A 27,875-nucleotide genomic window follows, 5' to 3' on the forward strand; every position below is an offset into this window, starting at 1 on the left:
CAGATTTACTTTAAGAAACTCTGCTCTTCTAAGACAACTCTGTTTGCTTGCAGTCTTAATCTAGTTTATCTCGAAGATGACACCGTAAAACGTGCTAAACTACAAAACATGCGCCCATTCATTGTAAATTTAACCTTATTCTTCCTTGGTGACTCTTTTGATTCATAAACTCAAATTATATTTAAAATTCTTTATAAAACTTTTATTATAAATCTGCATCATCAAATTCATAAATTGATGAGAAATCATTAAATTATCAGACAACTACCAAAAAAACTGTTACCTAGAATACCCCAGGATAGAATGCCCATGGAAATCGGGGGCGAGCGGGACAACCAGGGCATTTTGAATGAGAGGGGCGGGGGTGAGTGGCAAGGATACAGCTTCAAATATGCCAACTTTGGAACTGCAAACTCTACCATGTCTAGAGTGTGAGTTAATTTTATTAACCGCATGGAAGCAACCCCTACATTTTTTTACCAATTTGCCAAGTTTTAATCATAAAATTTACACCCGCTTCGAACATTTCCCATATATACTCGGGTTGAACTCCATACACAAAAAATGCTAGTCATACAATTCCATACAAGAAAAAGCTTATAGTACAATTTCATACACGGAGTGAATGGAAAGCTATACAAACAGTTTTGACACATGAAAAATGTATAATAAGCAGTTTTTAAAAAGCTGAAAAAAATTTCCGAAGTAAACATTTTTTTTCCTCAATTTTAGTCACAATATCACTTTCACGCTCAAATAAGCATTTTTGGAAAAAACAATTGCATGCAAAAGTGTATAGTTTTTCTCTATAACATGGTCCAGTCTGAATTTTTCCTACTCAAAAGAAAACAAAATTGACTAAGTATTTCTGCGAATCCATACATGAAATTGTTAAGTTTTCCAGCCTTCCAATTTTCGAAAAAAAAAGTTTTTTTTTGAGAAATATATATGCTCGGGGTGATTTTTTTGTCAGACCAGTTCTACATAACTCAGTTCCCTCGGGGGATTGATCTGTTGGACCAGTCGAGTGTTCACGTTGCTATAGTAACCTGCCTTGAGAATTGTTAAAACTGCTTGTTTCATTATCACTCACCTCAAAATCATTCCAAATTGAATTGAGGCAGCTAACTGGTTTTATTAACTCCATTAACGATTCAAATTTCAACACCTAACTTTTGATTTTATCAGCCAATATTAACCAAACTAATCGAAACACAACCGTCGCTTTGAGATGATACGAGCAGTCTTACTTACTTTTTTTTCAATTTTCGAAGAAAGTGACAACATATTTGTACTCGGGGTGCTTTTTCTCCAGACTAGTTCTGAATTTTAAACTGCATTTTTCACAGATTTTTGAGATTTTTTACACTTACCGCTGACCCGAGCTCAAATTTAGAAAGCTATTATACCTGTGAATGCTTTTAGTAGATTTATGGGGATTCAAAAATTGCCACCTTGGCCGATTTGGGACAATTAACGCGCAAAAAATATTTCGGCTATTTCGAAGTGTGGGGAAACTTCAGTATATTTCGGAGTGTGAAGGGTTTTGGTACTCATAGAGGGATATATATTTCAACGTGTGGGGGGGGGGGATATTTCAAAATTTTTTAATCTAATTTTTTACGAAAATTTCACTAATAAGTTTATTTTAAAAAATCCCATATAAATTAAAACGCAATCGGATAAACCAGGGCTTTGCCCTGATACGAGCAGTCTCGTTTTTAACTTCAAGTTAATTTCCAAAGTTAGAGTGCCCTAAAATCATTCCCAATTGGTTTAACATGGGCTTTTTTGTCTAACTGATCTGCTAGTACATGTAGATGAGAAATGCATCACTTAGTAATTAAAAAAGCGTGTGGCTTGGAGATTGTCAAGAAAACCCTGAAAAAACGCTTTTTTCATTTTCTCGAAAAATTCATCATAATAGCTTAAATCATTGATATAGTTCAGCAAAAGCATATCCGTCAAAATTGCAAAATAACTGAGTTGTTAAGCAACTATGTTAAAACTGTGTATGTTGTAGGTTTTGTCTATTAATCCAAACTTCTTTAACAGCCGCAGAAAACTAATGGTTTTCTTGCATAGAAAAGAAACTAATCGTGTGTTGCCCATCAAAACTTACAACTTGTTTTTAGTTCGGCCTCCTTGTAACATACCGACATTTGACAAAAATTGATTTCGAGTGACTTCTATATTTCCTAATCAGTATATTTCCATTGGATTGGCTGATTAAACAGATGCATGTTTTGGCTAGTTAAATAATTGAATTCAATTTTAGCTTCATTTAAGAAACTCTATCATGAAGGTTACTCTATCATGAACTTTTCAGAATCAGTTAATTGATACAATAGTAATCTTTTAAATAATAGCATTTTTCTGTTGAAAACGGAATAACTTTTCAGAGAGTCACTTTGGAAGAATGAAGAAAATATAAAGATGTGTCAATTATCGATTGAGCAATTTTCAATTGTCATGTTCTTGCTATTGCCCCAACCACAGATTTGTATCAAAAAATTGTAGCCCCACTGTAATTTTATAAGTTGCCATAATTTACTCGAATGAAATACACAATAAGTGTTTTTAGAGCCCATAAATGTTCACTGAATAAAAATGAAAATCGAATGGAGAAGAATTCAATATATCCCATAAAAGTTATTCTGATGGACAGAACATCTGTGCCAGGCAAACTTCGACATTTCAACTAGCAAATTTTTGACGGAAATTTTAAGGCTCATTCACAAGAATTGTTGTCTTGAGCTCAAATTTAAAACACTATTACACCTGTGATTATTTTTTGTCAAGTTATGGGGGTGAAAACTTACCAATTTGGCCATTTTGGGAAAATTAGCGCGCGATATAAGTCGTGCTATAAACGCGTAAGCGAAGATATAATCAGTCTTAGAAATCATTCCAAATTGAATTTAGTCATGCTTTTGTAATTGATTTTGTAGATTTGGTGCATTTTTTATTTGAGTAAAAAAGTTTAAAATGATACATTTTTAGGATTAAATTTTGGGCCCAAATTTTGCAAAATATAATGAATTATAATGATTCTACTACAACTCTCAGCAAGTTTTGTCTTCATCATTTTTTCTCTATGACTCAACCACTTCGAGAAAAAGTGTTTAAATTTTCAAGTTTTATTAGCATTTTTTCCTGACTATTTAAAACAGCACTGTGTTTAACACTTAACTAATTGCAAATTATATCACTCTGTACATAGCGTGAAAGGAGATTATTTTATATAAACCTTAAAAAGAAGAGTACACTCTCCAAAACACTGTAAAAATTAATTTACCTTAATTTGATAGTTAAGATAAATCGTTTTACTGTATATAAACCAATATGTTAATTAAAAACATTTTCTGAACGAGTCTATAAAATTTTCGAGACTATATTCTTCTTAATTTTTGTTGGGCCACGTATGAGGCTCATTTTGATTTAGTTTTGACAGTACTTCATTTTGTAGATTTGATGTATATTTTATTAGACTAAAAAACTTTAAACAATCCATTTTTGCTGTAACGTTTTAGGTCCACATTTCGCAAAACAAGTTGCACCATTATGAATCTGATAAAATTCTCAGCATAGTTTATCTCATTCATTTTTTGTTTGAAGAGAAAACAGCAATTCACATTGCAACTTTTATGCGTTTTGCCCGGAAAATTTAAGCCAGCACTGTGCTCGATACTTTGCTAAATACAAAATATATCATTTTGTGTTTTACATAGCGTGTGGGGGATAATGTTTCTAATTTTTTCGAAAGTTTTTTTTTAAAGTTTTATCAATAAATTTTTTTCAAACTACTTCAAAGAAATCAAAAAACAGTCCGAACATCCAGGAATTTTCCCCGATACGAGAAACTTTGCTCAATTTTGGCTGAAACTTTTAATTTTCATCAGTTATAAAGCGCAGACAGCGATTAGCACGGAAGTTTAGGAAACGAAAAACTTTTTTTAATATTTTTTATATATCTTTTTTATATTTTGAAAAAGATTTTTCAAAGATATGAAACTTTAAAAACTTTAAGAAGAGAACGGATCTGTTTGAAAAATGCATGAATGAAATATGGACGTAAAAGTTTAAGAATAAAGCAAGCTCTCTTCCCTGCTAGTACTATTAGAAATATATCAGCTGTACCAGACTCGTTTGTTACTCCGCTTCTCGTAATCGACTGAACGAAAACATTTGAGTTTTTAATAATACTAATACTAAATCCTAACTAATACTAAGTGCGCAGTACATAATCTACAACTGAACATTTTACCTCTTCTGAAACATAGTGCAAAATATATATTTTTAAAAGTTTTCCCTCAAAACTTGTCTTGAAAGGATCTGTTAGTTTGAGTCGAAGTTTATAACAAACTCTCTTAAAGCTTTTAATCCAACTTCAATGATGAGATCGGCAATCCTCGCTTAGTCTATTTAGGGTAACAGGGTGGAGATATAACGAGCAAAGCGAGCCTAACTTTAAAGTAGATAACTAAAAGTATGAGAATCTATTGATATGCAGCATTAACTAGGAGTAGCTTCCTGCTTATTAGATTTCAACTTCTGTCGCATTACAAGCACCTTATCCTAGTGGTTACAATCTTCCTCCTCATCTTTATCGGCTTCGTCGTAGACTTCTCACACGACAGTCGGCTATCTGCCCTGGAGGGTGGAATGAGCAGCAGTGACTATGGGGAGGGATGGGACTATGACTACAGCATAGAGAGTGACGTCATGGTCAACATTGACGTCATTGGACGGGTGAGTTAGGCATAAATTAATTATTGGAAACTAATTGATGAAAACGGAATGAAATGAGTTCAAACCTGAATTCCAAATTGATTATGATTACAACAAAGTTAGATGATTACATAAGTTTGCACAATTCTCTACCACTCCTCAAAAAAGAGCCCATTTTGTAAAACAGGATGTCGTCAAGTTATAAGCTGCGTAGGGTATGGAATTCTGCAGTATCTCACCAATTAATTTTTGTATTAATTAGTATCACTTGCCTGTTTAGTACAACAAGCACTGCAGTACCTTCTTCTGTCCGGAAGCAGAGTACTGCTACTGTCTGTCCAAAGACGCCTCCAACTTCCATGCGGCCAACCAGACCTGTGTGGAGGTACTAGCAGGACAACTGGCCCAGTTCAAGGACGCCGACCAGGAGAGAGAGGTCACATACAGAATGTGGAGGAAAAACGACCTGAGGTGGGGGTGGGGCAAGAGGAAAGTTAAGAGGGATACTTAACACAACATATAGTTTGCGGGGGGTGGGGGTTTCGTAGTAGAAACAATCGAAAAAATTTAAAAAATTATGAACGTATGTACTCTTATTGCACAGTGCTGATTTAAATTATCCGGACAAAACGAACAAAACTTGAATTTTCAAACGCGTTTTTCTCAAACTGGGTTAAGATTAGACAAAAAGTGAAGAGAAAAAAAGTTGCTTAGAATTTCATCAGATTTAATATGGTGCATTTTTTTCTCCGAAGTTCGCAACCAAGTTTTTATCCCAAAATGGATCATTTTGGTTTTTTCAATTAATCAAGAATTACGCTGAAACTACTTTTTAATTGATGAGTAATACTTATCACAAGAAGCCTCTCACACAGCCCAACATTGTTTAAGAAGGGTTAAATCATCAAAAACCAGTATATGAGAATAGTTTTTTACTTGATAGTCAATAAATGTGATTTTACTCTATGTTTTTGGAAATCATGAAGTGGTATCAGATGATGAGCATTATTGGCTGTTTTAGAAAACAAGTGTTCTGGATTGGAGCCACCAAAACAAAGGAACAAAAAGGTGAGCCTCGTTTTTGAAAGCGCAAGTGATTTATACAATTTTTTGAAAATCATAGCAATTGCATAAAAACCGTGCGTGCAAACTTGGTATTTGTTTACAAACATTTTTTGAAGATTATCTTGCACGTTTGTCCATTGTTTTTTTGCAAAACTGTGGTCGAAACCGTCTGTGTTAATTGTACAGCAAAGTGTATTCTGTATTGAATATTTAGAACCCCAATGGTTGAACTGCACTGAGTGTGAGAAGATGTCGGAGCTGGACTCGCACGACAAGAAGACGGCGGAGGTGACTCACGGGGAGGACCACTCGTGTCTGATGATGACAGACGGGGTGCTGCAGCAGTACCCCTGCATCTCACCCCGACTGAGGAACCACGAGAAGAAGTACCTTCTGGAGGATAAGGAGAAAAGCCCCTACTGGTGAGAACTACTTTGAAGGTTACGGGGCGCAAGGGGGGCTCACTATATTATTAAAGGCATATAGTTTACTCTGTGAAATCTATACATTAATTTTTGGCATATTTTTTGGTTTTGATGTTTAAAATATGGCTCGAAAAATCAGTCTTCCGTTGAAGAAGCAGCTTTTTTGAAAGTGTTGTTTTCAATGAAATCTGTATTAAATCCTTTCTATGAAATCCGTTTTAAATCATAATGTATAATAAAAAAACTTTATCAGCACTCCGTTTGTTCGAGTTTTTGAATTCTTTGCTAAAAGTTTTGATTTTTTCACTATTCACTACTACTAAAAGTAAATTAAACTTACAACAAAAAAGTTGCAAACATGCTACCAAGGGCACCAATGCAAAGAAGGTTTTAATTTTATTTTAGGTTCGACAAGGAGGTGTTGTCGGAGGTGTATGGACTGAATGCCCTGTGTGAGTGTCCATACAAACCAGACGCAGAATCCATTCCATCCATGACCACCCCATTGTAAGTTAACAACCAGTTTTAAATGCATATTTCAGATTTAATTGAGTTTGAAATTCAAGAACGAGATATCAATTTGGAATACTTATAAAGTTATAACCAACTCGTAGCAGTCTACGATGCTTCATTCAAAAACACCTCTAGAAACCGATTTGAAAATTTCTGAAGTTTATTTTAGTTTAAACATTATTTTGTTTATCAGAAGTAATTACATAATGTTTAATGTCCGCTTTTGAGCTTTCGTGGTTTTAACGCGATCATAATAAATTATATAAGAAAAGTATGATACAATAATACTAGTCACAGGTGAATAATTCGTGAACAAAAGTACCATTATATTGAGAACTCTCAATCTGTTAGACGAGCAAAAAAGAATTGGCTCATGAACTATATCAATTTCATATGCAAAATGCTAAATACGAATATAAATTAAATACGACGTCGATTTTGTATTTATTTTGTTTAAAACCCAATGACTTGATCAAGTCTTAAAGTTTGAAAGCAATCATGCTGGTAAAAAACTAAAACTGTTAACAGAAAAGTTACAGTGAAGGGGCTCTTCCGATCCCTTTGGATACCTCTTATGTGAGTTTGGGCCACGAAGTTGTCTCGAAAGAGAGTTTATATTTTTCACATCGATAACATAATCAACAACATCTATATATATATATATATATATATATATATATATGTCAATGATTAATCTAAGCTTCTAAACAGTTTACGGAGTCAGACAAATGGATACTTTACTTCATATCAAAAATCCGCGACAAAAAGCATGCGAAGCACGAAATAATTGAAAAAAACTATTCTAATCTATTCATTGGTAAAAGTTAATAATGATAGGAAAATTATAAACACCATGAATTTAAGGTTTTTTCAAAAAAATTTAATTAAAATGCGTTTTCTTAGTAATTGCACCACTAGTCTATATAGGTCAGCGCATTTCATTTTGTGTGTCATGCCGAACTAATTGTTCAGACTAATAAAAATGCGCAGGAACTTTTGTCTTCGGGTGTGTTTCAATTTTTGTCTTTTTTTTCACGCAAAATTGCGCAAGACAAACAACCATCATATTGAAACGAATAATATTTTCACTGGTTTTTGATTTGATATAAAAAAGCAAAAACAGCAATTTTTTTGAACATTTTTGTTCAGTATTGTTGCAGACTTAAGATAATTATAGCTGACTTTTTTCTGATCAAATTTGAAGTTGCACTGTAGAGAGTCTGAATCAATGCTAGCGTTTTGCTGAAACATGGCTGAAACAAAACTAGATTTGCGCAAGATTTAATTGGGTTTAACAACTGTATTTTCGTGACGCCTTTCTCTCCGAGAAAATTTATCCGACTTTTCCTAATACTGACTGACTTAACGGAAAAATTTACAAAAATTTCAACGAAATAGTTTGAAAAATTAAAATAAGTGATAAAAATTTACGTAAACTGAACGCACGGTTGTTGGAAACAGACTGACAAAAAGGCTCTCAAAAAATTTTTAATCTAAAATTCTTTGATTTCAATTAATCAATCAATTGGAAAGAAAACGCACAAGCTATTGTTTTCTATGAATTTTATAGTAGAATCAAGTTATACCACTTGAAATTGATGAGGGAGTGAAGATTGCATGAAACTCAAACTAAAATTTATCAGATTAAAGATAAATTTTTATTAACTAAAATTAATTAAGATTGAAGAGCTTATGCCCTGATACCCCGTCTTGTTTTCTTTACATCTACAGGAATATATCAGAATCAATTTTACAACTGTATGATCGAACTATTCCACAAGTCGTCCAAATATATTGTATTTAACCAACTTCAGCTGTATGTTCGAACCAGCTGTTTGTTCGAACCATTCCACCAGTAGCCCAAATATATTGTATCTAACCAACTTGTACCTAGCCAACTTAAAAGTTTTTTTTTGATAAATATCTAAAATTTTTGATATAATCATTCAAAAACGTTCAAATAATATTAGCAAAGGTGAACAAACGGTGGAAGAACAAAAAAGTAATGTTAAAAGCTCATGAATCATTATATATCAAAGCAAAACTGCTTGTATCAGGGCAAAGCCTTGAATGTTTCGACTGCCTTTTGAGGTCTATGGAGCAGTGATTATGGCAAAAAAGATTACTTCAATCAATTTGGAACGATTTCTAAGACGGGTTAAATCTCCATTTACGCCTTAATAATGCAAACAAATCGTCCCAAATTGTGCAAAATTGCAATGTTTAGACCCCCATAACTTTCTTAAATATAATCACAGGTGAAATATTTTTTCAAATTTAAGCTCAAGACAACAATAGCTTTCGAATGATATAAAAACGTTCCGTCAAAAAGGGCTAGTTAAAAAGTCGAAATTTGTCTGAAGAAAAAAAAAACAACGATCTTAAATATTCCGTTACTTTTGTTACGAAAGTAAGAACAAAAGCTAAATTGCTCGTATATCAAGGCAAAGCCCCGAAAATTCAGACTGTCTGTTAATTCCAATCAAATACTTTTTGAGAAAAGAAAATATTGAAAAACTATAAGTTTTGGACAATATCAAAATTCAACTGTGAACTTTCGAATCGTACAAAACCGATACGATTCTAATTAAGCCGATACGGCTAATTAAATTTTGGGAATTTAATTAGCCTCAATTCGATTTGGAACAATTTTGTTGTGCGGGATAATTCGCTTCGCATAAAAATTTTGCGTTACGTTTTCGGGATAAAATCTTAATACAAGTGCTCATACAAAAGTCCAGAGAATGGCCAAATTGGCAATTTTCAAATTCCCAAAGTTTTTCACAAAAAATTGGTTGAAAAATATTGTTTCAAATTTGACAAAGTGCTCATACAAAAGTCCAGAGAATGGCCAAATTGGCAATTTTCAAATTCCCAAAGTTTTTCACAAAAAATTGGCTGAAAAATATTGTTTCAAATTTGAATTTGGAGAATCGATATCTTCATTGGAGCACCTGTTTTTGTTAAAAATGTGATTTCAATCGCCGACAATTGGGCAGAGAATGGTCAAATTGGCAATTTTCAAATTCCCAAAGTTTTTCACAAAAAATTGGTTGACAAATATTGTTTCCAATTTGAATTTGGAGAATCGATATCTTCATTGGAGCACCTGTTTTTGTTAAAAATGTGATTTCAATCGCCGACAATTGGGAAGAACAATTAAAGAGGTTGAAAAACAAAAAAAAAATAAACCAAATAAATCAGTTAATTGTCTGGCCTTTACCATTGAATCTGTCTAAGATAATCCTTTTTAAGGCTAATCAGTTTTTTCGTTTTTCCTAAAATCAATTTTGTCATCTATGTCAGTGCGGGATAGTTAACATAAGCAATTGTGCGTTATAGCTTGACCAAGAAAATAGAGAAATTTTCTTTCCTATTGGCTATGGGTTTCATACCATGCGTAAGTTCTTGCTCATTTTAGAAATTAGAAAACAAGTTTGCCGTTATCAACGCAACTATCAGATCCAAACTTGTGCTTAGTTTCTTCTCATTAAAAAGTTTCAAATCTTTTTTGGGCAAAAACATGGTGAATCAGCGCCAAACTTTAAGTAAACTTTTAAAACTTAACTCCCCCTTTATTGAGTTTAACTCATCCAACCAATAATTTCGGTCAAAAATTTAATTTTGATCGATTCAGCTGTTCTTCTACTTTCCAAATTTTTCTTCTAGTTTTCTGTAGTTTTATAGTCTTACATAATTTTAAGTCAGTCAAACCAGGCAGAAAACGAACCAACTCAGGATAATAATTTAAGTCCGAAGTTTGCAAAATTCTACTGTTTTTTAAAACATTTTCCTTTCTCCGACTGTTTAGTTAATTTTTCTCAGCCTTGAAGATGACTGAAAAGTTTTTTTTTTGCTATATCTATCGCTCATGGCAATTGCATACACAAAGAGTTATCAGAAAATTATCAATCCAACTTTTTTATCGTGGTCTCAACACATTAGATATTTTCAGATTGAATATCATTCGCTGAAAAACACAAGACACAAAAAACGGCAGTCGGAACAGTCATAACTTTTTTGTAATGGGCAGTTTTCCTATGCTTTTCGCTCGATAGAAAAATGAAACTATTTCTTTTCTTATTTATATTTTTTAAAAATTCAAATGCCAGAGCAGCCGAGTACCAGACAATCAGACCAAGGAGTGACCTCTCAAGCGGTTGCCAATGGAAATATATAGAGGAAAAAGGGGAGTGGATTAAATACTGTGGGCCCCACACAGAAGAACTCAAGGCCCGGTAAGAATTACAAATCACTCGGGCTTGTAAAAACCAGAGCAAATCCATTATTGGGTTAAATGAAAATCTCTTAAGCAAATCAATTTATTGGATCTTTTGTTGTACTCAATTAGAATTCAAGGATCTAGCAATCAGAATATGGCGTTTTGCACGTTAACTAACTTTTTCATTAGCCGTTTTTAGTGAAGTTTGATTATTCAGAAGGTCCTCATAATCCTTAGTTAAATGGTTTTTCAAGACTGATCATCAATTTTTTCTATAGAAAATTGAGCTTCGAAGAAAATTGTTTCTATTTAAAATTTATAACAGTTTGAACAATTTCTTTTGATTGTCTTAAAATTTTTAGCGGCTCAATTGATTAGTATAACAAGCAAGACTGAATTTAAGGTTAAAAATAAGTTTTGAAATCTGGACTTTTTATCCGTCTTGTTTGAATGCTTTCAGTGAGATAAAGTTGAAAGCTATAATGATTTTTTTTTAAAAAGGACAACTTATTTCCCAGGGACAACTCATTTTTTGAATTTTCTGACTTCCCCTTATTCGGTATCGAATAGATTTTGATTTGAAATTTTTTTTAAATTAAAAATTCACAACATCAAATGTGAAATTTTGAGCCATATGAAAATAATATGGTCTAGAAGTTTGACTCAATCAACATTGGAATCATTTTGTAGGGGCCTTAACGACAACCATATGAGCCTAAAAGCATGCGATCGTTCGTTAAACTATGTGTTCTTTCAGACCAAAAACAATATAGTCTAACTGTACAAATATAAAAGAGCAACTTTTGCTTTGTTAATGCAAAATATAATTTCATGTTCACCTATCTAAATGTTCGGCAAAATGCACGCAATTCAAAGAAGCAAAATTGAATTAAAAAATCATGAATCAGCGAACCAGTCAACTCCATTCTTTTACATGGGCAAGTTTTTTCAACGCACATGATAATAGGCCGGCCCCCGAGTTTTCGCCGAAAATAGTGCGGATTTTTTGCCACGCATGAAGAATTTGCGTTACGCTTTGAACACAATGAATCAATCTGCAAAGAGCGCATAAATTAATCCAGAGTATAGCAAACTCGTAAGCTTCAAACTTTGTAAAACATTACGTTAAATAGAGGTATCTTCCCTTTTTAATCTTGAACTCGATATCTTAAGATTGAAAAGATTCGATATGTTCAAAATGGCATAAACAATTTTTCTACAGTTTTTTCGAAAGATCAACGCTGACTGAATCATAAAAGCATTCCAACGGAAGTATAATCATTCCACAGTTTCTTCAAAAGTCGTAACAATAAATGGGAATAATTTTGTACAAACAAAAACTACCCCGAACTTAAACACGAAACAGTTCTGGTTCTAATATCCCGTCTTCAAAGATATTTTTGAACTTGAAAACGCCAATGCAAAGTTGTCAGTTTACAATCAATTTTGTAGAAATGTCTCTTACGTTTTTTAATGAAAAAAAGGATAAAATTACTCATTTATTTCGTTCAAGTTTACTATGGTTATGTATCCCTAAAAGTTCCATCTCATACACAGTTTCAAATGCCGTTAGTATAAGTGCCATTTCTTTTATTCGCTAAATCAAAATAATTAAATAGTCAACCGATAATCAGGCTTGCGACTGAAAAACAAGACTGGTCGAGCATGTTATCCTGAATATTTATACATATTTAAACTTATTTTACTTTTGGTCTAATAGTTTGGCTACAGTAGCGACCAGTTTGAGCTGTTACCGAGCATTACCAATTCAAGTTATTTCAATTAAATTTATGTAATTGTGCCTTATAATAATGCTAAGTTAATAAAGCTCTGAGTTGACTAATACATTCTACATTCTTCCGTTTTTGCAGCCTGGACAGTATCGTGGCTAACACTTTTGACTCTTTACCCATAGGTCCGTTTTGGCTCACGAAGGGAGAATTTCTTGTTTGTGAAGACTAGTAGAAAGATGGAAATGAAACCTGCCACTATAGGTAAAAAATCGCCCGATTTCAATTTGAGCACAACGTCAAATTAGGCATACAAACTGGTGGTAACTTTATAAACTTTTTTGTTAACATTACTTAATTGCTTTAATTGTAAACCAATTGCTTATCTACCTTTTTCTATCCAGCTCTTTAGCGTTGAGGCAGATCGAAAAAACACGGGATTCAAACCACAATATCAAAACTATATTCAGGAAGGCAAACTGGACCCTGTTAAAAGAAGTTAAAGTGCTGAAGCTGTACTCCTCAGCTCTCAGCTTTAATCTTTCAAATTGGAGAGTAGTTTGAAAAATCAAGAAAAAATTCCAAGGTTGAATTTATATTTTTGAATAACTAAAAACAGGAAAATTTCAAATGATTAAAACTAATTAATAATTAAATGTTATAAACTAATTTGATTTAATGCAGAATTTGTATGTACAGCGCTACCGCAAAAAATCTGTTTTTGAGCAATTTTTATTGCTGGACAAGCAATACTTAAACGATACTAGTACGGTTCCATAATAAGACTAAGAGTTATAAACAGAAGCAAAAGTTCTGTAAATTTTTAAGATGACCTTAAGACACCACAATTATTCAGCTGCTGATCAGGTATTACAAACATTTATGCTGAAATTATATTCGAAGAAAAGTTTAAAATATCAAGAATATTTTGACGGTTTTTTCTTTCGTTTTTATAAGGTAGAAAAAAAACAATAGATACCCAGAATAAATCGTAAGAATGACCTAGAGTTCAATATTTCTTAAAAAGCAGAAAAATCAGAAGCCAAAATATTTGAAGCGTGTTAACTGTTAAAAATTGCATTGTGTACGTCAATATTTCGAAAAATTTAAAATTTGTTCAAACAAAAAACAAACCTTACTCTGTACTCGAAAAAATTTAAGCAATATCGGTATGAGGAGCAAAATTGTAAGAACAACTTTTTTATACAAAAACGACTTTCTTATAATTTCGTAATACAGTCCTATCGAAAAACAAAGAGATAAGCTGATTTACAAGGAAATTTTTAATGAACTAATTTCCTATGGAAGGAAACGTATTAATATTGTAATACGGATCTTTTCCCAACCTTGCCAGAACAACAACAATGAGTAAATAGTTCAAAAACTCTTGATTTAAAAACATAATTTTAGAATTCAGTTTTGCGGTATTTTTTTCGTGGGGCTATGAATATGTTCTAGATAAGTTCGGAAATGATTATGTTCGGATATTAAAAGTTTTCTAGATACGATTTGTTGTTTTTTTTGAGTGACCAACTGACATACTTGTGATTGAAATTGGTTTTTAATCAGATAAAGAACTGTATAAAAATCAATTTAAGTTGGTACATTTAGATACGTAAACATTTTTACCTGAAAATTTTTTTAAAACGATTCAAACGAATTTTTGCGATATATATTACTCAGTAAAATCAATTAATATCACTTTTTAATCAGATCTGAAGCGCTAAATTATACAATAAGACCATCCAAAATCATCAATATGACTCAGATTTCTTGCAAACACTATGTTGATCTAGAGTTTGTTTGTTCAAAACGAATCAGATTTTGAGCTCAAAATATGTCAAAAAAAATAAAAAACTACAATATTAATCAATTTTGAACTAATTTTTTTCTAAAGTTTCTTGAATTTTGTTAAAACAAACCAAGTTTTGAGCAAAAAAATATGAACTGAAAGAATGAGCGTTTTTTAATCTGAGGGTTTTGTCTTGTTTTTTTTTTTTCGTTAATTAGACAATATAGTTTCTTAGCTCACACATAAAACCAGACAAGCACCAGCCTAGCATCAACCTTAACTTATCTCCTATTCGCTTGAGCTCCTCATTTCCCGGCTTCTTCTCTACCGATTCTCCAGACTACTCTATGTATGTCCTAAAAACTGTGCCTTTTTCTATATTGCTCTGTCGCAGTGACCGCAGTGAAAAAAAAACTATTCGCACATGCTATTTTTTGCTATTTTACCTGATGTGCACAAAATTGAAATAAAAAAACCCGCAGAAAATCTCAAATGTTTTGAATAAAATGTGTTCATATAGAGTATTTTTGCAAACTTTCTCTCATTTTTTCCTTATTTTCCTTGTTGAAACTTCTGGCAATACTTAGCAGAAATGGCCAATCGGAGTTTGACTTAAGACGAGACCCGCACGTTGGTATATCATAAGAGCATAGCTAAAAAAGCTTTAATATAACTGAATATTTTCTGTTAGAAAAAAGGCTATACGGAGAAGTAGTTTAATGTGAAGTGTTTGCCGGAAAAGCGTTTAAATAATCTGTTATTTTTCTTGGTGGATGTGAAAAAATACAATGGTGCCAAAATACCTGCAAGAATCTGTTAAAATTTGCAATCCGAACTATACGATATAAGGTAAGAGCTTGAGCTTGGTTTTTTACTATTCTGAGCTAGTTTTCAAAAAACCTACACCGTTTTTAGACAAATTTTATCTGCGAAAATGGAAAGCTCTTCACGGAAAACGGCGTATACCCAAAATTTGTAGTGCATAGCCCAATTTTGACAAATTTGAAGCCCAATTTTGACAATTGTGAAAAAAAAATTTTGACAAATTTTATCTGCGAAAACGGAAAGCTCTTCACGGAAAACGGCGTATACCCAAAATTTCTGGTGCATAGCCCAATTTTGACAAATTTGAAGCCCAATTTTGACAATTGTGAAAAAAAATTGTTGACAAATTTTATCTGCGAAAACGGAAAGCTCTTCACGGAAAACGGCGTATACCCAAAATTTGTAGTGCATAGCCCAATTTTGAAACGAAATTCAGTTTTTGAACAATTTTTGGTCATAAGTTAAATTGGACGAAGCAGTATTTTGACCCGCATAGCAAAATTTCGGGGAGTGGTGTATGTTCAAAGCATTTTACCCTGAAGATATGATTCTCATATTATTTATTTGGCAATGAAAATTTTTTCCTTTTGTTTTGATTTCGGAACGATACAATTTATACCAAAAAGCTTAAAACATTCAGAAATGATAAAATGAACAACCTAACTATCTAACTATAGACAGTGTTTCACATGTTTTGCCTTTTACACTTGAATTGCAAAAAGATAGCGCTTTCATCACTCGCTTGCAGATTTAAAAGAATGACTTTGTTGCCAATTGTTACCTGGTGTTAATTACCACGAAATATGTTTTAAGTTACCAGATGTGCAGATTTTGTGTAAGTGTGTGATCTGAAAAGTGCTTGCTCAGAAGCAGGCTGTAGAGACGCTGCCTTTCAATCAAGGGTAAATCACCAACAGTTTACAAACAGGAGTTGAAACCGTTTTTCCTCTCGTTTCGGCCTTTTTCTCCATTAATACGAAGCACGGAAATTATTGGACAAAACTGTTTAGAAATAATTAAGACCGATCGCTCAAAACTCATAAGGACCGAGCACTGTTATCATAATAAGCAGAAATATTTCTTGACTTTTTAATGCTCACTTTTTTTCGCAAAAAAACCAACAATAACAGAAAACAGCTATGCGTGAACAATAAATAACCCAATTTTAAAGTGTCAGTCAGTGAAATCTTTGCCGCAAGTTTGAAGTCTTGGATATCCTTGCATATAATTTTCATCAAGAAATTCTTTTAACAAATGATTGCACCACCGAAGTTACACGGTTAAAAACCACCTTTATAAAGGCTCCCGGGTTGAGGTGATCGACTCATGATTCGACCGAAATGGTCGAACGATGTCCGTTTTCTATTTTTTCAGTCGAACGATGTCAGATTTCGACTTTTTGGGTCGAACGATGTCCGTTTTCGACATTGTTCGACTTTGTTCGACTCTGCTCGACTTTGTTCGACTATACTGGACATTGTTCGACTTTGTTCGACTCTACCGGACCTTGTTCGACTTTTTTCGACTTTATCGAGAATTAGCAGAAGAATCCTGAATTACAACGACACTCGGACATCATTGGACTGTTTCTGTCAAATCACTTTTCAAAACCCTCAACCTGGGCAGCCACAAAATATAATAGAAAAAGCCACAAAATTGAGCATCGTAGATTTGTGTAGCCCGAGTTGAGTTGTTGGACTTATGTTTTAATGAAACAGACCAACAATGGCAAGGTTTCGACCGGTTAGTTTAAAAATGGCTATGTTTTGACCGACTCGGCCCAATTTTGCAATGTTTTGAACGACTTGATTAAAGAAAAAGTGGCTTCGATTGTGTTTGTTGTAAGCTAACTATGTTGCGACCGGCTCGACCCAAGCTGGCTCTATTTCGACCGACTCGACCAAAGGATAAAGTGTTCGACAGTGTTTGAAGCAAGCCAATTATTTTTGAACGGACTCAGCCGAATGAAAACTTGATCAACCGCTGCCCATTTTATTTTAAATGACTCGAAGAAAAACGACTCATCTGTATAACGCTTATGCAAACAAAAAAAACCGACAACAATTCCATTACTTCAGCTTTGCGCGACCCATGTTGCGATTGTGCGCGACCCAATTTTATGTTGCGACCCTGTTCGACTCATGATTCGACCCTGCTCGACTCATAATTCGAACCTGTTCGACTCATGATTCGACCCTGTTCGACTCATTATTTGACCCTGCTCGACTCATGATTCGACCCTGTTCGACTCACGATTCAACCCTGCTCGACTCATGATTCGACCCTGTTCGACTCATGGTTCGACCCTGTTCGACCCTGTTCGACACATGATTCGACCCTATTGGACTCATGATTCGACCCTGTTCGACTCATGATTCGACACTGCTCGACTCATGATTCGACCCTGTTCGACTCTATCGACCATGTTCGACTCGTGATTCGACCCTGTTCGACCCATGATTCGACTTTGTTCGACTATAGTGTTCGTTCGACGGTCTTAGTTTGTTTTATTGCAAATTTAGACCATTAATTCTTTTAAACAAAAATCACACATATTTGTCATCAATCACTTTCAATTTTTAAATTCTCTGCAACATCAAATTACTTTTCAGCAAAAAATCTGATAGTTAAAAACTTTGCTACACTATAATTCAGCAAAAATACAAGACTTGCAAGCCACTTGATTTTATTGAAACTGATTTATGATCATTAAACTCTTTCTAGCTATTCGCTGTGGGAAAAAGTGCAAAAAAAAACATAAATTATAAAAGCATCTGAGTTTACAAAGCAAAAACCGTGCAAAAAATCCTAAAATTGAGCAAAACAAAAATATCTAATGCAAGTTTATATATATTATAAACATATGAAAAAAGCACTCCGAACTTTTTTTTAAAAGTGTTCAAATTCATTATATCCAAAAACAAAATCGATTATGATGACTTGGAATGTGAAATTCATTTTTTAATTGTTAATATACGAGGTAAATTAATGATACCTACAATTTAGTAGCAACTAATTTAACTGTGTACATTTTACTAACTAGTCATTTTACTACTAAACAATTTAAATTCCTTACTATTGAATTCCAATTTTATAGTTTAACACCAAAAATAATGTATAAACTCTGTATCTTAACTCCTATCACACTAAAAATAACTGTGCACTTAACACACGCATCACATTAAAAATGACGCAGTCTCAACTATTGGCAAGGTCAATTCCGATCATAACTTTTGTGAGTAAGGTAGCGCAAACATGTCTGTCTTTAAAAGGCAAAAGTTTTTTGTTCCAACTTTCCTAACAAAACTAGGGGAATATTTGAGCACAGGGTGGGTTCTTTCTTCAGACAAATTTCGACTTCTTAACTAGACTTTCTGACGGAATTTTTGAAAATCATTCAAAAGGTATTGTTCTCCTGACCTTAATTTTGAAAAGATACTTCACCTTTGATCTTTTTCCGTAAAGGTATGGGGAATTAAAGATTGGATTTTTGACCAATTTGGGACAATTAACGCTCGATATATTTTGCTCGATATCCGTCCTAAACATTTTTGCAAACTGGTTGAAGAAAGCATATTTGCTATAATTGATTTTTTACTAGGAATAAATCTTATCACTTTGTTCTTTATATGGCGTGTGAGGGGATGATTTCACAAAAAAAAATCAATTTTAAAAAAAACTCATTTAATTGTTTTTCTTTTTTTTTATTACACTTATTTTTTTCGCATTATCACTGCTTCATAGACTTTAAAAGGCCTTTGTCATAATATGATCAGTCTTGTCTGTTTTTTTTTGCCGAAATCCACATTGAAATAAAAAAAAATTTCAGTCTGGATTAAAACGGTGTCAATCTTAAATAATGGCGGCCTTAAAATTTAATTATTTTTAATTGCTAAGGAAACAAAAACTAAGTCCTAAGTAAGTCTTAAGAATGGAATTTTTAAGACTACCTATGGTGCGCTCCACGCATCCAGTTGCCCGGTGATCATTAACAGGTGAATTTATTATTTTAATGCCCTCCCCATTACAGAACGTTTTAATCTCATTCGACATAAAACTCGTACCCTGATCTACGTGAATTTTCCTTGGCACTTCATGATTTGCTATATAGCTTTTCAAATACTTCAGTATTTTATCAGATTGATTATTTCCACAGACCACTGCCGAGGGCCAACGAGAAAACCGATCAACCGCCACTAACACATTTCCGGGATTCATTTAAGTAGTTAATGGGCCCCCAAAAATCCAGTTGAACTGATTCATTTGGTTCCTTGCTGATACATTTTACTAACTAGTCATTTTACTACTAAACATTTTAATTTCCTTACTATTGAATTCCAATTTTATAGTTTAACACCAAAAATAATGTATAAACTCTGTATCTTAACTCCTATCACACTAAAAATAACTGTGCACTTAACACACGCATCACATTAAAAATGACGCAGTCTCAACTATTGGCAAGGTCAATTCCGATCATAACTTTTGTGAGTAAGGTAGCGCAAACATGTCTGTCTTTAAAAGGCAAAAGTTTTTTGTTCCAACTTTCCTAACAAAACTAGGGGAATATTTGAGCACAGGGTGGGTTCTTTCTTCAGACAAATTTCGACTTCTTAACTAGACTTTCTGACGGAATTTTTGAAAATCATTCAAAAGGTATTGTACTCCTGACCTTAATTTTGAAAAGATACTTTACCTTTGATCTTTTTCCGTAAAGGTATGGGGAATTAAAGATTGGATTTTTGACCAATTTGGGACAATTAACGCTCGATATATTTTGCTCGATATCCGTCCTAAAAGTTTTTGCAAACTGGTTGAAGAAAGCATATTTGCTATTATTGATTTTTTACTAGGAACAAATCTTATCACTTTGTTCTTTATATGGCGTGTGAGGGGATGATTTCACAAAAAAATTTCAAATTTAAAAAAGACTCATTTAATTGTTTTTCTTTTTTTTACAGTTATTTTTTTTCGCATTATCAATGCTTCGTAGACTTTAAAAGGCAGTCAGAACATTCAGGCCTTTGCCATAATATGATCAGTCTTGTCTGTTTTTTTTGCCGAAATCCACTTTGAAATAAATTTTTTTTTCAGTCTGGATTAAAACGGTGTCAATCTTAAATAATGGCGGCCTTAAAATGTAATTATTTTTAATTGCTAAGGAAACAAAAAGTAAGTTTCGAAACGTTTTTGTGTTAAATTAATTGAGGTTAAAATGTAAGGACTTTGTTGGTTTCTAGAAACTGATAACAGAAACAAATTCAATCGAATAATAGAATAATATCATTCCAGACTTCAAAAAATTTTCAAAAAGTAACGAAGAAAAAAATTCTATTAAATAAACTCATTGGTGGCCAAAAATTTTTAGTTCGACTGTCTAGTTACGGTCCGCACTGCTGAAATCTAATGCTACAAGTAGTTTTAAAAAATGTGCAGATTTTCTACCATTTTATAAAAAATCATCAGCTCTAAAGCGCTTGTAAAGAGAAATACAGTATTATTTCTGTACAGCAAATCATTAATGTTTCAATTCTCAAAAACAGTATAATTAGAAATCCAGGATTTCATTAGCCAAGTTGTCTTAATCGATTTAGCTACGAGGCAAACTGTGCATTTTTTGAGTTGTAAGCGATTCCAGAACAGCCCCAAAATAGTTCTGTTGCAAAATCCGCGACTTTGATTTTTTTAATCTTCTCTACTGTTTGTGATTCTACAAACAAACAAAACTGAAAAAACTACTGTATTGCTCAAAATTAATCCACAAATAGCCAATGTTGCGAAATCCCCAACAACATTTGCGGAACCTGGAAAGTATCTGGAATCCACACACAAATAAAATAATTGTGTGTAATGTAAAATTACGCTCATTACTTTCTCAAACGTAAATCGAAATGCTGCCTGAAAATTTGAGTTAAAAGACAGAAAGTCTGACCCAAAATGGAAAATAGTAGCAATTTTTTTCGAAAAACTTAGTTTTTCATGGGGTAGCTCGATGTCAAACTTAAGAATCCATGAGGGATTTTTCATCCTAAATTAACCAACAAATTTTACTTGTTTATAGAAAACAAATTTTTTGAACTAACAAAAAAATTGGGACTTTTAGAGAGTCTGTGATAATAAAAATGACTCTGACGGAAAAAGTTTCGAGCACGATTTGCTAGGCTTATAGAAGCTGATTTTTGGAGACCAAAATCGTTGACGGTTTAGAAAAGACAAAGCTTTGTTTTACTTTTCAATTTTTCGAAACTCAATAAAATTGATGATTCGACTAACTTGCTCCTGCTATTAAATTTTGCTTTAAACAGTTAGTTTTGGAGTTCTCAAATGATTAAATTTCAAACGACACAAACCAAAATGCCTCAGAAAGGATGTTTTTTTCTCTTTGTAGACTGATGTAGACTGATGATATACCTTGAAAAAAAATCCCTTCAAAAGTTTTCATCTGTTACCGAACTATTAGGTTTTTTCGCGCTTCAAAGGCTACCTGCACGTATACCTGAAACAACTAGAAAAAAATCGATACTAACTACCCTTTTTCTAGAGAACGCATACCTGAAACAACTAGAAAAAAAAATCGATACTTACTACTCTTTTTCTAAAAAACATTTCAAGCAATTCTAACATTTCTACTACTAAGTTTCAACAAAAACGAAATTTGAAGTTTCATTAAGTAAGTATTTTTCAATATACAAAAAATTGAGAGAAGGTGAATTTTAGACGGTTTAAAATTGATTGAAACTGAACTATAGATGATGCGAAAACTGAATTAGTTTCTTATGATCGGACTCAATCTACATCCCTTTTCTTTATAAATCTCTAAATGATCTCATTAAGGGCAAACTCTTGTTATTTCTTGTCAGTGGCGATGTGAATTTGGAAAAAATGACCAGTCCGATAAAAGTTTCACTAAGGTTAGCGTGTAATTTTTTCTATAACTAGAAGTGTCCGGAATAGAAAGAAAAAAATCACCAGTGAATAAAGAATAAAGTTGGTATCAGGTAAATTTTTTGACATAAATCAAACTCGCTAAGTTAGCTTGAAGTATTATTTCAACTTTGGTTTCGAGCTGCATTCCAGTATTTTGAAAAACTTTTGTTTGAGAAAAAATTTTGAGTCCACTTTTGCAATTTTTGCTTTCTGATTTGTTTTTGGCTTTTTATGGTAAATATGCAGAGACGATAAAAGTAACTTGCATGACACCATAACAGAATTAACAAATCATTCGATTTCAAAATTCAGCTTTAGAGGTAGGCTGAATTAAAGCAGGTTCCGCATCACCTTAAAAAGCGAAATGAGCAACTACGTTCGATTTTGTTTTTATTTGTTTTTGATGGACAACAGAGGTTTAAAAAGCTGTGCTATTTGCCAACAAACCACCTGCTAATTTTGCTAACCTTTAATTCCATTGATTTTCAGCAGTCGGTATGGAAGTTGGTACGTGCTGTCCAAATTCAAGTTTCTGGATCAAGCCTCAGCGGCCAAAAACTGCAGCGCCACTTCGAAGAACTGCTACCTGGTCTCTTTTGAGAGTGTATCTGAGCAGAGATCGGTGGCTCAGCTGGGCTTCTTCAAGAAGTACAATGACGTCATGGCCTGGATAGGGGGCAAAACGCTGGACGGGGGGTCAGAGTACAAGTGGGAGAAATATGCTTGCACCAATCAGGTACGAGGATTGCTAAAGTTCGGCTGAAATTAGTGCGTTACGGGGGAATAGGGCAGTCTTATAAGAAACCAATATTTTTTTAAGAATAAAGTGCTCTTTTCCACCTTTCGAGCACCTTTTTTTCTTCTTCATTACTTCGTAGAAACACGCGTTCAGCCATAATAAAATTGAAAAAAAATGAAATATTTGAAATGTGAGGGGGAGGGGGGGGGGGGGGGGGGGGGGGAAGAGCCGAATTAATTGTTACCAGTTGAGACAAACCCTAATGAACTGTGCACTGGTTCCTTGCATTACATTAAACGTTTTCTCTATGAACACTCTACATGCTAAAAGATTGTCAGTCAGACTTTGTTTTTTGAGAAGTAAGAATTTAAAAAAAAATTAAACTTTTACCACTTCTTCCACATGTTGCTCGTCATTTCAACTTTCTGTTAAAAATGGCCAGCCTTTAAAAGAGAGAACTTTACTAGCTTTGAACTAAGTATCTATCTCTGACAACTTTCCTTCTGTTGATCCAAACGTTTTTGAAATAAACACATAGTCGGTTGCTTAAGCACAAAACATTACAAGCTAATAGAAAAAAGTAATTCACAGAAAAGAAAAATTTAACACTTGCGAGTCGTCAAATCATTGCAATACAAAACAAGGAAGCTGGTTACTGTGAAGTAACACAGAATAATCCGATCAAATCTGTAAAAATCTGAGAAATTTTGTTCTCAAATTAGTGTAGAGTTTTCTGCGGGGTGTGATAAAAGGATCTGATGTAAAGCTATAGTTTCGGCATATTCGACAGTCATACCCGCACTGACATAAACAGTACCGAATTTTTTTAAACTGATTTGGATCGATTTAAAATCGATCCAAATTGATTAACAATGTACTTTCTACAAACTTAAATGGATTTTATATCGATTTAAACTGATCTTTTTTGGAAACCTTAGATCAATTTAAGTGTATAAAAAATCGATTTAAATCGATTTGAATGCATTTTCCGATTCACTGAAATGCATCCGAAACTCACTTAAATCCATACGAATCTTATTTAAATCCATTTTGAATCAATTTAAATCGATTCTTCTTGAAAGTTTTAGACCGGTTTAAGTATCTTAAAAATCAATTTAAATCGATTTGGATGGATTTTTAGACTCACTAAAATCAATTTTTTTGCCAACACGGCAAAAAAACCTACTCATCAAAAAATTTTGAAATTTTGAATTCTCGATTATTTAGGTGAGAAACACACGTGCCAGATGTTATGAATTCAGTAAAATGAGCCACTTAAATCAGATTTCAAGCTCAAAAACATGCAATGAAATCATAGAAAGCCATTTTAAATCAGATTTTGGGCAAAATCTTGTGTAATATACAAGAAAAGGGTCCGAAAAAATTAAATTTTGATCTCAATAGCATGCAATCAAATCATAGAAAATCATGAATGTAAACGGAGTTTGAGCAAAAACTTATGAAACGGAGTAAAAGGGTCAATCGAGATCAGTTTTTGAACTCAAAATATGCCAGTAAAAGTAAGAGCTATATCGGCTTTTTTTCCTTTTCCCCCACCTGAAAAAATTTACTAGTGAAATTTCGTTCACGTCATTTGAATGATACAAAAATTGGCATGCGAACTAATTAGGTCATGACAAACATATTTGGTCTTCATGATTAACCTTGTTAAACCCCTCGTTGCACAATAAAATTGATGCTTATGGGAGGTGGGGGGAAAGGAAAAAGAGCCATTTTATCAATATTTTGGTCTTTTTTTGGTTTTTTATGTTACAATACGCTCTAGGTGTATAATGAAAAAGGATAGGCAATAAATAAATGCAATAAAAGTTCGAAATTGAAGAAACTCAAATGAAAAATTTGATTTAAAACGATTTAAATCCGTTTTAATTCCCTGAAAAAAAAATAAGACTGGAAAAAATTGGTTTAAATCGATTTAAAATCATTTTGGATCAATTTTTGTAGCTGGGATTTAAGACCAATTTAAATTGATTTTAAATCGATTCAAATCAATCTTTATCTTTTTTTATTTAATCTTCGTACTTTTTCAAACTGAAATCGATCTAAATTAGTTAAGTATTCAACATACTTTGTTCATACTATAACTGATCCTAATACATTTTTGTCAAGGCGGGTAGTAAAATAGTCAAACAGGACAACAGTTTTTGAAGAAAGATGACTAAAAAAAATTTCAAATTTGTTTTGCTGGAATTTTTTGAGTTTTTGAGTTTTTTGATCCTCGAAATGGCAGAAATCTCCAAAAACTAAATTTTCTTGACTAAAAAAAATTAAGTGTAATTAGGCTACTATGAATGGCCTAAATTAAGCATAAATAAGCCTGCTCGTTCGCTTCACTCGCTCGTCATTGGTTAAACTTTTCTGAGATTGTGTAACGTCGTTCAAATCCCGACTGTCGTTCAAATCTTTCCGATGATTATTTGTGGTAGCTTATTTTGCCTAGAAACAAAAACAAATAAAAAGAAAGAAAAATAAAACTAAGACACACCCGAATACAAACTTCTTCCCCATTTTTCAAACTGTTTGAACAAAAATGCCAATGTCAGTCTTGAAAAATTGACTGAAAATCAGCAACTTTTTTTGAATTCCAATTACCAGCACCGTTACAAGAATTCATGAAACGGAGTGAAAAGGTACTGAAAATTGATGAAATAACCAAAATAACTCGTGCTGAAACAACTACGCCGGCAAAAAAAATAGAAAACAAACGATATGCCTACGATAATTTTTTCAAGCCGAAAATTAGAACTTTGCAAAAAACAGGTGCTGACCAAATTCTAACTTTCGACCTCATGCACTCTAGAGCAACTGTGCGCTTAGAGCAACTGTGCGCTTAAGTATTTCTAAAGCAAGCCATCAAATAAATGAATCATCAGTGATACCTTTAGACAAAATTTTTACATAGAAAAGAATCGAACCAGGTTTTCTCGACACTGAGCCGTTATTTGAGTTTTATAGAATAACAATCATGATCAAAAGAAAGGATTTTAAAAGCTTACCTCGCATGGAAAAACTGACTGAAAAAAAACAGACCTTACGAGATAGTTCCTTCCAGTCACTTTCAGCGACGTGGTTGCAACGAAAAAAAAAACTTTCCACAATTGTCATTTCGGCTGACAAGGACGCTGAAAAAATTAAATTGCCACAATTATTTTTCTATTGTGTGCAGGACCTGGACTTTGGGACCCAGATGGACCAGGGCACCAAGTGCTACTCTCTGGGATCCTCAGTGACGTCCAAGTGGTACTGGCAGGAGACGATTCATCCTAGGGACTGCATGGACTTCCAGTCCTCTGTCTGTCAGATCAAAACACACGCACTCAAAGCGGCAAAGGCAGCTGAGGACAAACAGATATCACTCGCGTAAGATTTGTTTTGATTTGTTTTATTTGATCTGCGACAATTTTAATATTCCGGGTCAAATTTGATGACGCTTATATTTCGGAAGTTTGGTGCATCGAGGTTCAGAAAACTAAAATAACAACGGTTTGTAGTGTATTTTAAGGGGATTTCAACTTTCAACTTTTTCACTACCCAAATGGTTCATCTCTATTGTTCAACTTTCAATTTTAACCAAGTAGTCATAAAGTTTTTTAAAGGCACCTTTGCCATCACTGCACAATAAACTTTGGGGGGGGGGGGGGGGCAATTTTTTTAGTTAAGACCTTTAAAATTCAAAAAAAACTAATTGATATTTGGTCGACCTTAAAATATAGTTTTCTGTTTTTTTTAATGACACAAAAACAAAAAGTTTTTAGCAAACTGTTTCATTTATAATCAATAAATTATTTTTCGTAAATCAGATTTTTTTTCTTAGTTTAATTCAACATCTCAGTTCGACCTGCAACGCCCTCGACTGCATAACAAACAAACACTGCTACTGCGACTTGTCTGAAAGAGCCAACCGGAACTGGAAAGAAGCGATGGTAAGATGCGGAACTGAAGACATGAACATGGTTGTCATCAACGACCAAACCGAACTAGAGTTCCTAACGAAAAACGACGACATCTCCATTCGTGGGTACATAGCCGCACACGACTTCTATGGCGACGGGAAATTGACTTGGGTTGACGAGGACGGAGACACGAATGAGGCTACAGTCGCGGACAGTTTGGTTATTTCGAACTTCACTGCACAAAGTGGCTGTGTTAACTTGAAGCGAGGCAGTCCCCCTTTTGTGTTGCAGAACTGTGACATACCCGGCGATGCACTTTGTGAGTTTGACGTTGAAGATTTCAGCGCCAAGTGGCAAAAAAAGCAAGATTATGAAGACGAAGACGAGGAATGAAAATGGTTTTCAGACTTTAAGACATCAGCTATATTGTAACCCCTGTGAATAAATAGATTTGACAATATTCCGAGAGTACTTCTGTTATTTTACCACTTTCTGCATTTTTATAAAAATAGCTATATTGGGTACAAAATTGTAATGAACAATAGAACTTAGACAATAATTTTCTGATGAACATCAACAAGAAGCAGAAGATTTGCGTATATAATTAGTGCTTTTGTGATCAATCGAAGAAATTTTGAATCAAATTTCAAAACTTAAACCTTTAAAAAAAATCTGCTCGTCAAATATTAGTTTGATAAAGCCTGTACTCACAAAGTGGCCGAAATAACTAAAATTGCAAAAAAAATCAAATTGCTCAGAAAATGATATTTGTAAGATTCAGGAATTATAAATTATCATAATCGAAAACGTTGAGATAATTGTTTGAGCAATATTTTTCTGAAATTTGGTAACTGACACATTTCGTGAAAGTTAAAAACAAGAAGGCTGCTCATATCAGGACGACGCCATGAATGTCCCAATGGCTCTTAGATATACATGGAATAGTGTTCGATAAAATAAAAAATTTGATGAAATTTGCTCAAGAAGATTGA

General features: G+C 33.4%; 1 protein-coding gene across 2 annotated transcripts; it reads left to right on the forward strand.

The window, feature by feature from the left end:
* Positions 1 to 27,429, forward strand: LOC134846475 (uncharacterized). Of its 2 annotated transcripts, none has more exons than XM_063863846.1 (9): positions 1 to 431; positions 4,545 to 4,752; positions 5,012 to 5,218; positions 5,751 to 5,799; positions 6,011 to 6,218; positions 6,627 to 6,728; positions 22,720 to 22,966; positions 26,157 to 26,350; positions 26,805 to 27,429. In XM_063863846.1, exons 1-9 carry the CDS (start codon positions 304 to 306, stop codon positions 27,274 to 27,276), a joined length of 1,815 nt encoding a protein of 604 aa, XP_063719916.1. In that variant the 5' UTR covers positions 1 to 303; the 3' UTR covers positions 27,277 to 27,429. The 2 variants fall into 2 exon arrangements, with proteins under 2 accessions (XP_063719916.1, XP_063719917.1); XM_063863847.1 differs by having other exon boundaries at positions 3 to 431; positions 5,012 to 5,202; positions 5,753 to 5,799.
* Positions 27,430 to 27,875: the final 446 nt, after the last annotated feature.

This window comes from Symsagittifera roscoffensis, chromosome 5 (genome assembly GCF_963678635.1).
Source record: "Symsagittifera roscoffensis chromosome 5, txSymRosc1.1, whole genome shotgun sequence".
In the NCBI taxonomy this organism is placed as follows: Eukaryota; Metazoa; Xenacoelomorpha; order Acoela; family Convolutidae; genus Symsagittifera; species Symsagittifera roscoffensis.

Bases quoted from the DNA above. Each gene is read 5' to 3' on its own strand.
- LOC134846475 (XM_063863846.1), top strand. From the start codon at position 304: ATGCCCATGGAAATCGGGGGCGAGCGGGACAACCAGGGCATTTTGAAT. The intron at 4,753-5,011 runs GTGAGTTAGGCA...TTGCCTGTTTAG, and splicing joins ACATTGACGTCATTGGACGG to TACAACAAGCACTGCAGTAC. The intron at 6,219-6,626 runs GTGAGAACTACT...ATTTTATTTTAG, and splicing joins AAGGAGAAAAGCCCCTACTG to GTTCGACAAGGAGGTGTTGT.